This window comes from Scyliorhinus canicula, chromosome 3 (assembly GCF_902713615.1).
Source record: "Scyliorhinus canicula chromosome 3, sScyCan1.1, whole genome shotgun sequence".
Lineage (NCBI taxonomy): Eukaryota > Metazoa > Chordata > Chondrichthyes > Carcharhiniformes > Scyliorhinidae > Scyliorhinus > Scyliorhinus canicula.
Genome location: NC_052148.1, coordinates 202,265,083 through 202,282,982, shown reverse-complemented (window position 1 = coordinate 202,282,982; position 17,900 = coordinate 202,265,083). Strand labels below are relative to the sequence as shown.

General features: G+C 48.2%; 1 protein-coding gene across 5 annotated transcripts in view; it reads right to left on the bottom strand.

Annotated features, from left to right (window-relative positions):
* The window catches only part of fhdc1 (FH2 domain containing 1), a 159,647-nt gene that overhangs the window by 124,449 nt on the left and 17,298 nt on the right, over nt 1-17,900 (bottom strand). For 4 of the 5 annotated variants that reach the window (XM_038792010.1, XM_038792008.1, XM_038792007.1 and 1 more), the window contains one exon: nt 7,809-8,424. In XM_038792010.1, the coding sequence (XP_038647938.1) occupies nt 7,809-8,222 (414 nt within the window). In that variant the 5' untranslated portion in view covers nt 8,223-8,424. Of the gene's footprint in view, nt 1-7,808; nt 8,425-17,900 lie in introns of those variants that run through there. The other variant, XM_038792011.1, reaches the window with a different exon arrangement.

The following is a 17,900-nucleotide window of genomic DNA, read 5'->3' as shown; positions in this document are numbered from 1 at the left end:
TGGGGGGGGGGGGGGGGGGGGTGGGGGGGGGGGTGGGGGGGTGGGGGGGGGGGGGGGCGTTGATTATGTTAGCTTATTTTATTTAAATTTGATTTATCTAATTTTAATTTATGGTTAAGTTCTCTTGTTTGGGGGGGGGTGTGGGGGAATCTGATACATGTGATGTCACGGTATGGGGGGAATTGTGGGTGTTATGGGGCTGTTAGTTGCATATTACTGCTTTTTGCTATACTTTTTGTTATATTTTCTGCAAAAAATTCCAATAAAAAAAAATGAAAAAAAAAAAAAAAAAAGAGAATCATGAACATGGACTCCCAGGTCCCTTGCGCTTCTGATTTCCTAAGCATTTCCCCATTTAGAAAATAGTCTGTGCCTCCATTTCTCCTTCCAAAGTGCAGAACCTCACACTTTTTCCACATTATATTCCATCTGCCACTTCTTTGCCCACTCTCCTAGCCTGTCCAAGTCCTTCTGCAGCCCACCTGCTTCCTCAATACTACCTGTCCCTCTACAGATCTTTGTATCATTTGCAAACTTAGCAACAGTGCCTTCAGTTCCTTCTTCCAGATCATTGATGCATATTGTGAAAAGTTGGGTCCCAGCACAGATATCTGAGGCACACCACTAGTCACCGGCTGCCATCCTGAATAAGACCCCTTTATCCCCACTCTCTGCCTTGTGCCAGTCAGCCAATCTTCTATCCATGCCAGGGTCGTACGCTTAACATCATGGGCTCTTAACTTATTGTGCCACGACGGACTTCCGGTTGCGGCTATGACCAGCTAAGTCGCACGTTTGGCTGCTCCTGCTACAAAGGTGTTTTCGGGCCGATTGGAGGGCCCCAACGGCGCTGTAAGGACAAATCCCGGTGGGGGAAGGCTCCCTGAAGAGAACCAGACCAACTTTATGGTCGGTACCCGGAGTGGGGTGGTAAAGAAAGCAACAGCAGCTCCAAAAAAAAAGCGGGGGAAGAAGACCAAAATGGCGGCCGGTGGCGCACCCGAGGAATGGAGGAAATGGGCGGAGGAGCAGCAGGCCGCTCTCCTGCGCTTCTTTACGGAGCTGAAAATGGAGCTCTTGGAGTCAATGAATGCGACGACCACCAGGCTGATGGGAGCCCAGGCGACCCAAGAGGCGTCGATTCGGGAGCTGCAACAGGAGATGACTGTGAGGGAGGAGGAGGCCACGGTCCTCGTGGGAAAGGTAGAGGTGCACGAGGCACTCCACCTGAAATGGCAGAGCCGTTTTGAGGAGCTGGATACCCGAATGAGGCGGAAGAACCTGAGGATCTTGGGCCTGGCAGAAGGCCTGGAGGGGTCAGACCTCCCGGGATATGTAGCAGAAATGCTGAGCTCCCTGATGGGGGCAGGGGCCGTCCCTTCGCCCCTGGAGCTGGAAGAGGCCTACAGGGTCATGGCTAGGAGGCCAAGAGCAAACGAGCCCCCGAGGGCGGTGCTGGTGCGGTTCCAGCGACTCAGCGACCGTGAGAGAGTGCTGGAGTGGGCCAAGAGGGAAAGGAGCAGCAAGTGGGAGAATTCGACGGTGAGGGTCTACCAGGACTGGAGTGCGGAGGTGGCAAAGCGGCGGGCCCGGTACAACCGGACGAAGGCGGTGCTACATGCAAAACGGATCAGGTTCGGAATGCTGCAGCCAGCGCGCTTGTGGGTCACCTACAGGAACCAACACCACTATTTTGAGTCCCCAGAGGAGGCGTGGGCCTTTGTACAGGAAGAGAAACTGGACTCGAATTAGACCCAGGGGATACTTGGCGGCCGTAGCCGCTCGGGTACTTTCTGCTGAATTCTTTGTTTGGATTTTGAACTCTTGCTGTGGTTTTTCTTCTGATGTTTTTTCCCCCTTTGCCAACTTCCCTTAGTTATTGTTATTGTGGTTATTCATGGTTATTTATGGTTATTTATGCTGTTTGGTAGAGGGCGACTGTTAAGTACATTGTTATTTGTTATTTATCTGTTATTTATAATGTTAAGTTGGGGAGGTGGGACGGGGGGGGAGAGCAGATCGGGGATATGGGTTCCTAGGGGGGGTTCTTTTACAGGCATGGACGGGGACGGGGGTGGAACTGAAGATGGCGGGGTGGGGTGTGGCAGGGCGAAAGCGCGGGCTTTCCTCTGTTTTCCCGCGCGCGGGGCAGAGGAGGGGGGAGGGGAGGAGTGCGGGGCGTGGCTAGCAATGGCGACCTTTCCCGCGCTGGAGCGGGGCCAGGGAGGAGTGGCAAGGGGGGGGAGGCCCCCCCCCCCGAGCCGGGGGGAGTCGGAGTGTGGCAGGAGCAGCCGGGTCAGCGTGAACCAGCTGACCTACGGGAGTACGATGGAGGGTACATCGCGGCTAGGAGGGGTCCTAGCCTGGGGGTGGGGGGGGAGGGGGGTTAGGGAGGGATACCGGGTTGCTGCTGAAAAGACCAGAAACGGGAAGTGGAGGGCTGGAGAGGTGGGGGGAGGGGGACATCGCCATGGGGAGCGGGTCAGAAGGGAAGGGTCGACCCGGGGCGAGCAGGGAACAGGACATGGCTAATCGGCAGGGGAAGGGGGCGGGTCGTCCCGCGACCCGGCTGATCACTTGGAACGTGAGGGGGTTGAATGGGCCGGTCAAGAGATCAAGGGTATTCTCACACCTGAAGGGACTGAAGGCTGATGTAGCAATGTTACAGGAGACCCATTTGAAGGTAGTGGACCAGGTTCGCCTGAGAAGGGGGTGGGTGGGACAGGTGTTCCACTCTGGATTGGACGCAAAGAACCGGGGGGTGGCGATTCTGGTGGGAAAGAGGGTGTCGTTCGTGGCGGAGGAGGTGGTGGCGGATAAGGAGGGTAGGTATGTGATGGTGAAGGGTAAGCTGCAGGGGGAGAAAGTGGTGATGGTCAACGTATATGCCCCGAACTGGGATGACGCGGGTTTTATGAGGCGCCTATTGGGCCTCATTCCGGGACTGGAGGCAGGGGGCTTGATCATGGGGGGGGACTTTAACACAGTGCTGGACCCCGGGCTAGACAGATCGAGCTCAAGGACCAATAGGAGGCCGGCAGCGGCAGAAGTGCTGAGGGGGTACATGGAGCAGATGGGAGGAGTAGACCCATGGAGGTTTGGTAGGCCGAGGGCGAGGGGGTATTCCTTTTTCTCCCACGTCCATAGAGTGTACTCCAGAATCGATTTCTTCGTGTTGAGCAGGGGGCTGATCCCGAGGGTACGGGAAGCTGAGTACTCGGCCATTGCGATCTCTGATCATGCACCGCATTGGGTGGATGTGGAAATGGGGGAGGCGCGGGACCAGTGCCCGCTGTGGCGGCTGGATGTGGGGCTGTTAGCGGACGACGAGGTGTGTAAAAGGGTCCGGAAGAGCATTGAAAGCTATCTGGACTTGAATGACACGGGTGAGGTGCAGGTGGGGATGGTCTGGGAGGCCCTGAAGGCAGTGATCAGGGGAGAGCTGATCTCCATAAGGGCGCACAGAGAAAGAAAGGAGAGGCAGGAGAGGGAGAGGCTGGTGGGGGAGCTATTGGAAGTGGATAGGAGATATGCGGAGGCACCAGAGGAGGGGCTGCTGGGAGAACGGCGCAGCCTGCAGGTCAAGTTCGACCTGCTGACCACCAGGAAGGCAGAGACGCAGTGGAGAAGGGCACAGGGCGCGGTCTATGAGTATGGGGAAAAGGCGAGCAGGATGCTGGCACACCAGCTTCGCAAACGAGATGCGGCTAGGGAGATTGGGGGAGTGAAGGAGAGGGGCGGGAAGGTAGTGCAGAAGGGGCAAGAAGTGAACGGGGTCTTCAGGGATTTTTACAAGGAGTTGTATCGGTCTGAGCCGCCGACGAGGAGAGGGGGAATGGAGGACTTCCTAAACAAATTGAGGTTCCCAAGGGTCCAGGAGGGGCTGGTAGAAGGGCTGGGGGCGCCAATAGGGCTAGAGGAGCTAGTCAAGGGAATAGGTCAGATGCAAGCGGGGAAGGCGCCGGGGCCAGATGGGTTCCCGGTGGAATTCTATAAGAAAAATGTGGACTTGGTGGGACCGGTACTGGTACGAGCCTTTAATGAGGCGCGAGAGGGGGGGGTTCTGCCCCCGACAATGTCGCAGGCTCTGATCTCCCTGATATTGAAGCGGGATAAAGACCCCGTGCAGTGCGGGTCCTACAGGCCTATCTCGCTTCTGAACGTGGATGCCAAGTTGCTGGCAAAGATCCTGGCAGCTAGAATAGAGGATTGTGTGCCAGGGGTAATCCATGAGGACCAGACGGGGTTCGTGAAGGGGCGGCAGCTCAACACGAACGTGCGGAGATTGCTGAATGTAATTATGATGCCGGCAGTGGAGGGGGAGGCTGAGATAGTGGTAGCGCTGGACGCGGAGAAGGCATTCGATAGGGTGGAGTGGGAGTACCTGTGGGAGACGTTGGAACGGTTTGGGTTTGGGGAAGGGTTTATTAAGTGGGTGAAGTTGCTCTACTCGGCCCCGACGGCGAGTGTAGTGACAAACGGGAGGAGGTCGGAGTATTTCGGGCTCCACCGAGGGACCAGGCAGGGATGTCCCCTATCCCCCCTACTTTTCGCACTGGCGATTGAACCGTTGGCGATGGCACTGAGGGGTTCAGGGGGGTGGAGAGGACTGACTAGGGGAGGGGAGGAACATCGAGTATCGCTGTATGCGGATGATCTACTGCTGTACGTGGCAGACCCAGAAGGGGGAATGCCGGAGATAATGGAACTATTAGCAGAGTTTGGGGACTTCTCGGGGTACAAACTAAATTTGGGCAAAAGCGAGGTTTTTGTGATACACCCGGGGGACCAGGGAGAGGGTATTGGGAGACTCCCCTTCAAGCGAGCAGGAAAGAGCTTTAGGTACTTAGGGGTGCAGGTGGCAAGGAACTGGGGGACCCTCCACAAGTTGAACTTTTCCAGGCTGGTGGAACAGATGGAGGAGGAATTTAAGAGGTGGGACATGGTACCGTTGTCGCTGGCGGGGAGGGTGCAGTCAATCAAAATGACGGTCCTCCCAAGGTTCTTGTTTTTATTTCAGTGCTTGCCCATCTTCCTCCCTAGGGCCTTCTTCAAAAAGGTGACGAGTAGCATCATGAGCTACGTGTGGGCGCATGGCACCCCAAGGGTGAGGAGGGTCTTTTTGGAGCGGAGTAGGGACAGTGGAGGGCTGGCACTGCCCAATCTCTCGGGGTACTACTGGGCGGCAAATGTGTCAATGGTGCGCAAGTGGATGATGGAAGGGGAGGGGGCAGCTTGGAAACGATTGGAGAGGGCGTCCTGTGGCAACACAAGCCTGGGGGCCCTAGTAACGGCACCATGGCCGCTCCCCCCCACGAGGTACACCACGAGCCCGGTGGTGGCGGCCACCCTCAAGATATGGGGGCAGTGGAGGCGACATAGGGGGGAAATGGGAGGTCTGTTGGCGGCGCCAATAAGAGGGAACCATAGATTCATCCCGGGGAACATCGACGGGGGATTTCAGAGCTGGTACAGGGTGGGCATACGGCAGCTGAAGGACCTGTTTATAGAGGGGAGGTTTGCGAGCCTGGGAGGGCTGGAGGAGAAGTTTGAGCTCCCCCTGGGAAACATGTTCAGATATCTACAAGTGAAGGCATTTGCTAGGCGGCAGGTGGAGGGGTTTCCCCTGCTCCCCAGTAAGGGGGCGAGTGATAGGGTGCTCTCGGGGGTCTGGGTCGGAGGGGGAAAGATATCAGACATCTACAAGATAATGCAGGAGGCGGAAGCAGCATCAGGGGAGGAACTGAAAGCCAAGTGGGAAGGGGAGCTGGGAGAGCAGATAGAAGACGGGACGTGGGCGGATGCACTGGAGAAGGTCAACTCTTCCTCCTCGTGTGCGAGACTGAGCCTCATTCAATTTAAGGTGCTGCATAGAGCTCACATGACGGGGACAAGGATGAGCCGGTTCTTTGGGGGTGAGGACAGGTGTGTCAGATGTCTGGGAAGCCCAGCGAACCATGTGCATATGTTCTGGGCATGTCCGGTGCTGGAAGGGTTCTGGAAGGGGGTGGCAAGGACGGTGTCGAAGGTGGTGGGGTCCAGGGTCAAACCAGGATGGGGGCTTGCGATCTTTGGGGTCGGGGTAGAACCGGGGGTACAGGAGGCTAGGGAGGCCGGAATACTGGCCTTTGCGTCCCTAGTGGCTCGACGAAGGATATTAATTCAATGGAAGGACGCGAGGCCTCCAAGCGTTGAAACTTGGATTAATGATATGGCTAGCTATATTCAGCTAGAAAGGATCAAATTTGCCCTGAGAGGGTCGGTACAGGGATTCGCCAGGCGGTGGCAACCTTTCCTTGACTTTTTAGATCAGAGATAGACGTTCGGGGTCGTGGCAGCAGCAACCCGGGGGGGAGGGGAGGGGAGGGGGGGGAGGGGAGGGGAGGGGGGGGGCAGCAAGGGCCGTGGGGGGACATGCACGACTGTAACGCGGGCAAGTCTGCTCGCTGCTCATGTCTGAAACTGTAGGCTGCCTTGTTTGTTAAGGTTGCCTGGGGGGGGGGGGGGGGGGGGGGGAGGACTGGTGCGCGCGAGAGGGCGGGCGAGGGAGGGACATTTGCCTAGAGGGATTGTGTTGTAAATAATTTAAAAATTAGTAGGGGTAAATGTTTGTATGGAAAAACTCTTTCAATAAAAATTATTTAAAAAAAAAAAAACTTATTGTGCCACCCACGATGTGTATAATGTTTATCTGTGAATAATGTGTAATTTCAAGATCATTTCTCTTGCTGGACCACCAAAGGCTGTGCAGCACATTTTGCAATCCAGGATGTTCCAAAGTGTTTTACAGTCAGTGATCTGTGTTGAAATGTAGTTACTGTTGTTATGCAGGAAATGCAGTAGCCAGTTTGTGCACAGCAAAGTCCCATAGGCAATACTCTGATAATCAGAATTATACAGTGCAGAAGAGGCCCTTCAGCCCATCGACATGTGAAAAACACCTGCTCTACCTACCTCATCCCATTTACCAGCACTTGCCGGTAGTCCTGAATGTTATGACATGCCAAGTCTTCATCCAGGTACTTTTTAAAGGATGTGAGGCAACTCACCAGTGCCACCCTCCCAGGCAGTGCATTCCAGATCGTCACCACCTCAGACACCCCCAAACCTCCTGCCCAAGAACTTGAACCTGTGTCCGCTTGTAGCTGACCCTTCAACTAAGGGGAACAGCTGCTCCCTATTCACTCTTTCATGTCCTTCACAATTATGTACACTTCGATCAGGTTGCCCTGATTTTCTCTGCTCCAACAAAACAACCCAAGCCTATCCAACCTCTCTTTATAATTTACATGTTCCATCCCAGGCAATATCCTGGTGAATCTCCTCGGCACCCCCTCCAGTGCAATCACATAATAATGACTTGACAACCTATGTGAGAACAGAAAAGTGTGGCAGATGATCTCATCTGACATCACCAAACCTCTGAAACTGCATTCCTATCAGCCCTCACAGCTGGCAGGATACCAATCTCATTCTCATATGTTGGTTGGGGGAATAAATATTAGTCCAGCGTGTCTTTACCATGTTTTGGGATCTGCTATATGCACCTCGGAAGGCTGTTGGAGTCTTTTTTCATGTCTCATCTGGAAGATGGCATCTCCAACGGTTCGGCACTTCCTTGGTACTGTACAGAAGTGTCAGTCTTGGTCAATTGATGAACTCCCTAGATTAGGACTTCAGGCCAAAATTTTATGCCCGAGGCAAGAATTTTACCACTGATCGGAGATTGGTACCCAATACATTTTGGAAATAATCCATATCCTGCGATAAAACAAAAATACACGCAAAAGTAAAATTCTGATTTTTACCTCTTGGCTGTTGCTTTTAAATGGAGACGTTGAATTCTTGTTTTTCGTACCAAATTTAGATTTGACTTCATCTTGCTGTCCAAATAGTTCCTCAATAGTACGCGTGTCAATCCTGTAAGAGTGCTCTCTTGCACTAATGGTCCAAATATTGTTTTTTCCACGGATGTGCTCCTCAGGGATGGTTTTCCAGAAGAAACTGCGAATCCGTTTTTTATGCCCAACGTGGGAACCAGGTGGAGGAGGGGGTGGCGGAGGCGGTGGGAGCCCTGGTGGTGGTGGTGGTGGTGGAGGAGGTGGAGGTGGTCCTGGAAGTGGAGGTGGTGTTGGTAGTGGTCCAGGTACTAAATCAGTAACTGATGGAGAACTTGCATTCTCTTTGTCATTTACAAATGACAGGCAACTCATCACTTGCATTGTAATTCCAAGAATAACAAACGGTAATTTGGCTTTATTTCCCCCCTTTGCAAGGTCTTTAATGGGTTGGGCTAAATCATAGCCATTGTTCCAACAAATAAACTCCTGTCACTCACAGGATTTTCTGGTCATGGTCCATTGAAGAGTAAAACGGCCCTGAAGACTCATATTTATCATTGTTGGTCTCCCAAAGTGACAGAACCTGTTCATAGATTGAAAATAAAACAACAATATTAAATTAACGGAGTAATAAATCATACACCTGTTTCTCATGAAAAAGCATCTCCATTAACACCTTGCAATGCCCATTAAAGAGATATGCTATACTTACTAAATATTTGTTTGTTTGTTTTCAGTTGTAAGATATACTTAATTAATTTCTAACAAGTCTTTCTTGAGTCAACAATGTAAACTCTACTCCCAAGATTACCAAAATCAAAATAGTGCCCTCAAATTGCGGGAAATTGGGAGAGGTGGTCGTGCCAGGCTAGTGCAACTTTGATGCTGGAGGGTGCACCTGGGTGAAGACTGTTTCCTGGTTTGCTAGCTGTGCGCTGGGGCAACCTTCAAAAAATGGCACCTGGATCATCGAGTGCCTAATTTGATGATGGGCCAGTGAATCAGAGGCTGCCAGCCAACCATAGGTGCCGCACTATATGGTGGAGGAAGCAGCTGTTGCCATTGTCGGCTTCAACTCACTTTTCCTGCCTGACATCGACCTTTGCCAATATCGGAGAAAATCCTGGCTGTTGCCTCATGTATAGTACCATAGATGCTAGAAGGAACTTGATAATCTTGTGGCCTTTTTTTATGCAGGAACCTGGACAGAGATTATGTCTGGAATTCTCTGGCCTCTCAGCTGTGTGTTTCTCGGCAACAGGAGATGGTGCACCATTCGCTGGTAGCGGGATTCTCTGTTCCCACCACTGACAATGGGAATTCCCATTGAAGTCACCCCACTCCGCTGGGAAACCCGCAGGTGGCTGTGCGCTGCCGGTAGGATCAGAGAATCTCATCACCAGTGAATGGCCAGAGAATTCAAGCCTATAACAAGGTAATTTATGTTGGGGTCTTTGTAACTAAATGCATCTCAGCACATGTCACTATCTTACACACACGTTTCAAGCAGATTTAACTGAAATGTGTTTAGAAGGAGGAACACCTGCCAATGTACCATCTGACGAGGGACACTAATGCCAACTGGAAGACTCCTTCCCCTACTCCTGCTTGAGTTGAAAGCTGTTAATTCAGTAGTGATCAGGAATCAAACCTAGCACTTTCCTGTTCTGTCAGGCTCAGTATCTCACCATCTGGCACAACCACCATGCGCCCATTAGAGAGGTTCTTTTTCTATTCAATCTATTTTTTTTTTTGGTAATCCGTGAGACTATTTTTTGTTTAATACCGGCAAAAAACACATTACCTTTTGATAATAAAGATGAAATGAAATACTCAGCTGGTCAGGCAGCATAGGTGGAACAGGTCAATGATCTTTAATCAGAAGTGGGAAATGTTAAGGGTGGAATAGGTATTGAAAAAGGTGGGTGGACAAGGACAAAGTAAGATCTGTGATGTGGTAGAAACAGGAGGTATTGGATGACAGAAGAGGATCTTACAGATCCAAACATGTGGAACATTCCTTGCTCCAGTTCTACTCAAGCCCCCTCCCTTAACTCTTTTTTGGAATATTGATGATTGAATTGATACCATGTCCTGTCCTCACCCGAATTGAAATACTTCATCAACTCTCCTTCCAATTTCCACCCTTGCAGTTTCACATTGTCCATCTCCAACTTTTCCCTTCCCTTCCTTGAATTACCTGTCTCCATTTCTGGCAATTGACTACCCTATTATAAGCTCACTGACTCACACATCTACTTTGACTACATTTCCTTGGACTCTAAACCCTCTAAGGATTCATTCCATCATCCCAAGTCCACTGTCTCTATCGCATCAGTCCAATGATGCAACCTTCCACACCAGTGTTTGTGAGATGACCTTGTTTTCAACCAAAGTTTTTCCTCCCATCGTGGTTGACATGGCACCAGATCATGTCTGCTACATTTCCCACACTTTTGCTCTATCCCTTCAACACACACACAGATCCATGATATGGTTTTTGCCCTCACCTTCCATCCTACCAGCCTCTGTATTCAACAAATCATTGACCGCCTTTCCTAACGCCTCCAGCGTGATGCCACCATCAAATACATCTTCCTTACCATTCAGCATTCTGAAGTGACCGTTCCCTCCATGATACCCTGGTTGTGTATTTCACGGAGTAAGACTGAAAGATGCTCAGCTACAAGCAGCTATTATTGATCAATTTTATTTACATTTCCCCAGCAGAGGGCAATATAAAATACTCAGATCTAGCAATATATCACACTGCTTGCTCACTTAAAAAAACTTATACAATAAAATAGTACATTTACACAACATCCTAGAATACAATAGGACTAAACCAACATCTATAATGTTTTAAAATATAAATTTAGAGTACCCAATTCATTTTTTTCCAATTAAGGGACAATTTAGCGTGGCCAATCCACCTTGCCTGCACATCTTTGGGTTGTGAGGACGAAACTCATACAAACACGGGGAGAATGTGCAAACTCCACATGGACAGTGACCCAGAGCCGGGATCGAACCTGGGACTTCGGCGCCGTGAGGCAGCAGTGCTAACCACTGCGTCACTGTGCTGCCCCAGCCAACATCTATAATACCTACAAATTTAACTGTTTGGCCAGCATATTTGTTTTTAAATTACTTTAAATCACAACCAAAACATACGTGGCCAATATTACTATGAATGGTATACAAGAAAATAACTGTTTCTCCTTAATACCAGTAAATTTTAAATAAAATATCTTGGTGCGATGTAATGGCCTCATCATGCCCAATTTGGTGACACGATGAGGTTGTTAAATCTTGCATTGCTCGGTATGCAAGAACTCGCAAGACGTCACGACCTGGATCTCGCCCTCACTGGGTGAGGTCCAGATTAACATATTTAAATGGATCATTATGCGTAACGGCACCTGGGGGTTGGGGGAGGTCCCAGGCTATCGGAGGCCTCCAGATGGTCACGCTCTGGGTAGAGTGGTAGCCTGGCACCCCTGGCACTGCCAGGGATTGGGATCAGAAATGCCTGAAGAGTTGGGGTGAGCTTTTTTAAAAAATTAGAGTGCCCAATTTATTTTTTCATATTAAGGGGCAATTTAACATGGCCAATCCACCTAGTCTGCACATCTTTTGGCTTGTGGGGGCGAAACCCACACATGCACAGGGAGAACCTGTAAACTCCACACTAACAGTGACCCAGAGCCGGGATTGAACCTGGGACCTCGGCGCAGTGACTCAGTAGTGCTAACCACTGCGCCACTGTGCTGCACATCATTTCCAATACCTTGACTTTGTTCATTTAACTTCTCGGACTGTGTGAACCCTGAACTTTGACTTTGTCTACCAACTCCATTTAATGGTACAGACTGTGACATTGATTGATTAGTCTTAATCAAAGACCCTAACTCACTTTACTGATGGATTTTGAATACCAGTAAACCTTTCTTTCGGACTTTCATTTTACCTGTAGGAGGAATTTGGGCTATGGTTTTCACCCTTCGTCAGATTTCCTCTTTCAGGCAAATGATCTACATATGAAGCTGATGGAATCGCTCACTCAGATATGTGAATGTGATTGGTCTCTTTCCAACAACTCTCATCACACACTTGTCCTATCACTTGAGTGGTTTTACCGCCTGACCTTCTGACTAGCACTAAACTCTCGAAGTTTTATGCCTCACCTTTCTACAGCACCATTTGATGCTGGGCGACCTGGTGGTATTAGTGTATTTCATCAATTCTCACTCGGAAATATTTCAAACTCGGCGTAAACCATGGACCATTATCTTACATCAACACCTCTAGCAACCCACAAATATTAATCAAGTTCTCAATAGCTCTATCATTTTGGCACTTGTGGTATTAGGTATACATTCAACATTTATTCACTTGTTAGAACTATCAACCAAAACAAGATGCTCTTTCCCTTCCATTCAAAACACCATTCAAAAATTCATATGGTGATATGATTGCATTTGAATTCTAATGTTAAAAATGAATGATGGGGGTAATTTTAAGCCTGCTCTAGCCATTAGTGAGGATGGTGGCTTGTTCCAGATCCTATCCAACTCTCTCCAGATGGAGTCTGCACCACCATCCTCACTAATGGCTAGAGCAGGCTTAAAATTACCCCCATCATTCATTTTTAACATTAGCATTCAAATACAATCATATCTCCGTATGAATTGTGCACATCTACCAATATTCTTCTCATAAATAACTCTTTTCATAGCTTATATGCAAAATGATCAGTGTCTTTCACCAAGCAAACAATACCCGTTGCAGTCAGCAAGAAAAGGTGCATGTTCCCACATGATTTACTAACAACTCGCAACAAGAGACAGAGAAATGTATAAATACTTGTACTTGGGTTAGACAACCCCTGTGGTGGTTCATGTGATACTTACATTACCCAAGCTATTAAACCTTTGTTAACTGACATATGCGGGATGGTTTTGAAAAGCATTTTCAGTCACAAAAAACACAAGATTAAATTTTTATTTTTTTTTGATAATCATAAATGCACCTATTAAATTCCACCCAAATGGCTTTCATTCAGTTTACAAGAAAATGATGAATGGGAAGGGCATCTAGAATTCACCCATGTAGAGAATTTCGGAAAAGATAGAGGTCCCAACACAGAGCATTGTGACAAGTCTACTCTGTGATACGCAGAACATCTTTTATTCTCTCTGGGGACTGCCATTAGCACTCTTTCCTCTAGGTTATGTGGCCATTAGCACCCGGTTTCCCTGGGTTTCTGTGGCTATGACTCATCTTTCATTCTCACTCCACAGTATAAATATTTCCCACTTTCTCTGTCTGTTAGCTTTGACAAAGAGTCATCGGACTCGAAACGTTAGCTCTTTTCTCCCCCTACAGATGCTGCCAGACCTGATGAGATTTTCCAGCATTTTTTCTTTCAAGTCTACTCTGTGCTCTCCCCACTCTCACATAACTCCCCTAAGAAATACTGGTTGGTTGAAGGGTAGGAATCCCCACAGCTTTGAGTTTAATGTAATGACCTTTCATGTGGAACATGTGTCAAATGACTTTTGAAAGTGTAGTTTCACTGGAGGAGAAGTTTGGGTTGGCGAGGGTAAACAAATTCAGGCATCTGCAGGTGCGGCACTTCCTACGTAAACAGGTGTCAACCTTCCCGCTCCTACTGCTAAGGGGGATTCAGGGCAGGGTAGTTTCCAGAGGGTGGGTGGGAGAAGGGAGGGTCTCTGACATTTACAAGGAACTTAAGGGGTCAGAGGAGACGCAGACTGAGGAGCTAAAGTGCAAGTGGGAGGAGGGGCTGGGAGGAGAGATGGAGGATGGTCTATGGGCGGACGCGTTAAGTAGAGTCAACGCGTCCACAACATGTGCCAGGCTCAGCCTGATACAATTCAAGGTCGTTCATCGGGCTCATATGATAGCGGCCTGGATGAACAGATTCTTTGGGCACAATAAGAAGTCTTACAACATCAGGTTAAAGTCCAACATGTTTGTTTCGGAGTACTGCTCCTTCCTCACCTGAGGAAGGAGTAGTGCTCCGAAAGCTAGTGTTTGAAACAAACATGTTGGACTTTAACCTGGTGTTGTAAGACTTCTTACTGTGCTCACCCCAGTCCAACGCCGGCATCTCCACATCACAGGTTCTTTGGGGTGGAAGACAGGTGTGCAAAATGTGCAGGAGGACCAGCGAACCATGTCCACGTGTTCTGGACATGTCCAAAGCTTAGGGGATTTTGGCAGGGGTTTGCAGATGTCATGTCCACGGTGTTAAAAACAAGGATGGCGCTGAGTTCAGAGGTGGCGATTTTCAGGGTGTCGGAAGACCCGGGAATCCAGGAGGAGAAAGAGGCAGATGTTCTAGCCTTTACCTCCCTGGTAGCCCGGAGACGGATATTATTAGCTTGGAGGGACTCAAAGCCCCCGAAGTCGGAGGCCTGGCTATCGGACATGGCTAGCTTTCTCTGTTTGGAGAAAATCAAGTTCGCCTTGAGAGGGTCAATGTTAGGGTTCGCCCGGAGGTGGCAACCGTTCTTCGCGAAAAATTAATCGTCAGTTGAAGTGGGGGGAGGGGTTAGTTTAGCTCACAGTAGGGGGTTAATAAAGGTGGGACCTGTAAAGAAGGGAGACGGCTTTTGCACTATGTTTATAGTTTTATGTACATTGTTTAATTTTGTTGTTACAATACCAAAAATACCTCAATAAAATGTTTATTAAAAAAAAAGAAAGTGTAGTTTCACCATGTCATAAGACAGTCCACTTGGACTGTCACTTCCTTTAATAAATCAAGGAATTTGTTTAGGCAGGATTTTTTTTAATTCATGAGATGTGGGCATAGCTGGTTGGAGAATCATCCCGAATTGCTCGTGCACTGAGTGGCTTGCTAGGCCACTTCAGAGGGCATTTAAGAATCAACCACATTGCCATGGATCTGGAGTCACATGTAGGCCAGACCAGATCAAGACGGCAGATTTCTTTCCCTAATGGATATTAGTGAACCAGATGGGTTTTTACAACAATCGACAATGATTTCATGGTCAGCATTCAACTTTTAATTCCAGATATTTTTATTGAATTAAAATTTCACCCTCTGCCATGGCATGATTCGAACCAGGTCCCTGAGCACTCTCCTGGATCTCTCTGGGTTACTAGTCTAATGACGATACCACTGTGCCACTTCCTCTCCTTCAGAATCCATATTAACTGCTAATTCATTAAAGTTGTACAGATGATCATTAAGTATATTCCCAATAATGAATTATATTATTTCACATGGAATGGAATTAACTAATGATTCTGCAGTTGTTTGTGGCTGTTTCATCACTCTCTTGAATAAGTACCAAGTTATAAAACATAGAACATAGAACAGTACAGCACAGAACAGGCCCTTCGGCCCTCAATGTTGTGCCGAGCCATGATCACCCCACTCAAACCCACATATCCACCCTATACCCAAACAAGCCCCCCCTTAACCTTACTTTTATTAGGACACTACGGGCAATTTAGCATGGCCAATCCACCTAACCCGCACATCTTTGGACTGTGGGAGGAAACCGGAGCACCCGGAGGAAACCCACGCACACAGGGGGAGGACGTGCAGACTCCACACAGACAGTGACCCAGCCGGGAATCGAACCTGGGACCCTGGAGCTGTGAAGCATTTATGCTAACCACCATGCTACCCTGCTGCCCCAAATCATGCTTTTAAGCTTCTGATAACTCACTGGTGTCCAACGACTTCCTTATAATAATAGATGGTGCTTTATATATTTCAACAAATACCATTTAGTAATATATAGATGACCAGTCAGACTGCACCTGGAGGAGTGTCCAACTTTGGTCCCTATACAAGGTGGGTGATATAGTAGTTCTGGTAAAAGGTCCAAGGAGAAAATCAAGGATTCCTAGCTTTAAAAACCTCAGCTGTTTAGACAGGCTTACAAAACTTGGTCAATGTACGTGACAGTAGTGTAGACATCAAAGCAATCTGGTAAAGGTTTATAAAATAACTGAAGGGCAGGATAGCATACTGAGACTATGGAAGATGTTACTGGCTAGTATGGTGGGCGCTGACACTCAATGCTTTAAAAGGGAGCTGGAATCATTCATAACTGAGGCAGAGATCACATCATAGAGAAGGTCTTTACTTGGTTCATGTGATCTCTGGACTGGTTTTGATCACCTGGGAAGTGAAATCAGAGAGCAGGTTTTCAGAATATTCTTCTCCATTATTGGCCCAAGAATGGGAAACAATGCCTAGTCATAATGATCCAGCCATCATGAGGTGATAATCCATCTAATATTAAAGCATGCTGCTGTGCAGAGAGACCTGGGTGTGCTGGTGCATGAGTCGTAAAAAGTTGGTTTACAGGTGCAACAGGTGATTAAGAAGGCAAATGGAGTTTTGTCCTTCATTGCTAGAGGGATGGAGTTTAAGACTAGGGAGGTTATGCTGCAATTTTATACGGTGTTAGTGAGGCCACACCTGGAGTATTGTGTTCAGTTTTGGTCTCCTTACTTGAGATAGGACGTACTGGCACTAGAGGGTGTGCAGAGGAGATTCACTAGGTTAATCCCAGAGCTGAAAGGGTTGAATTACGAGGAGAGGTTGAGTAGACTGGGACTGTACTCGTTGGAATTTAGAAGGATCAGGGGGGATCTTATAGAAACATATAAAATTATGAAGGGAATAGATAGGATAGATGCGTGCAGGTTGTTTCCACTGGCGGGTGAATGCAGAACTAGGGGGCATAGCCTCAAAATAAGGGGAAGTAGATTTAGGACTGAGTTTAGGAGGAACCTCTTCACCCAAAGGGTTGTGAATCTATGGAATTCCTTGCCCAGTGAAGCAGTAGAGGCTCCTTCATTAAATGTTTTTAAGATAAAGATGGATAGTTTTTTGAAGAATAAAGGGATTAAGGGTTATGGTGTTCAGGCCAGAAAGTGGAGCTGAGTCCACAAAAGATCAGCTATAATCTCATTGAATGGCGGAGCAGGCTCGAGGGGCCAGATGGCCTATTCCTGCTCCCAGTTCTTATGTTCTTAATCATTTCTTGCCCATCAATTCTGTGCATCCTTCTCTCGCCTCTTTCAGTATTCTGGGATAAATTCTCCATGTCCCACAGAACTATTTGTTTGAACTCGTCTAGAAGTTCTATCGTACTTATGATAAAGTAATTCATTTTACTGGGTTTATTCTTTCAATAATACCCTCCCTTGTGAATACTTTCAGAATTGACCAAATTTTGCCGTGCAACTGATGGCAAAGCTGTCAGCATTGCTGTTATCACACCAGTGAAAGCCAGCAACAGAGTGTGTGTATTGTAGTGCAAAGATCCAGAACTTACAATGGGCTATTCCCTCTCTGCTCTAGAAGCTTTCCCACTGCACTCGCAACAACTTAAAAATGTAAGAAGTGGCACTGGTGAGAATTGGGTCTGGCAATCAACTAATAACAAAGTGCTTTCATCACAAGATTTTAGTGCTGGTATTCCGAGCAGAATGAGCCCACAGTCACTTAGCGAATAACTTAAAAATCCAGGTCACTGAGATCACCAATATCATTCACCATTGCAACTTTCAAAATGGCTGTGAGAGGAATCTGACTTTTTTAATGATTAAATTTAAAATACTTTTTTTTTTAAAGGGGCAATTTAGCGTGGCCAATCCACCTACCCTGCACATCTTTGGGTTGTGGGGGCGAAACCCACGCAAACATGGGGAGAATGTGCAAACTCCACACGGACAGTGACCCAGAGCCGGGATCGAACCTGGGACCTCGGCGCCGTGAGGCAGCAGTGCTATCCACTGCGCCACCATGCTGCCCTAAAAAATACTTTTTAAACATGATTCTTATACATTTAAAAAGTAAGGTAAATGTTATAACTTTTTTAAATGATGTAACTTAAAAAACAAAGATTCTGCTCAAATTAATCTGAACAAATGAATTTGTTCTCCAAGACCTGCCTGTCTTCCGCACCCCTGTTCGCATCCATGCTGCTCCCAGCCAGGTTGTCACAACCTGTGTGTCACACCCAGGACCCACATCACACT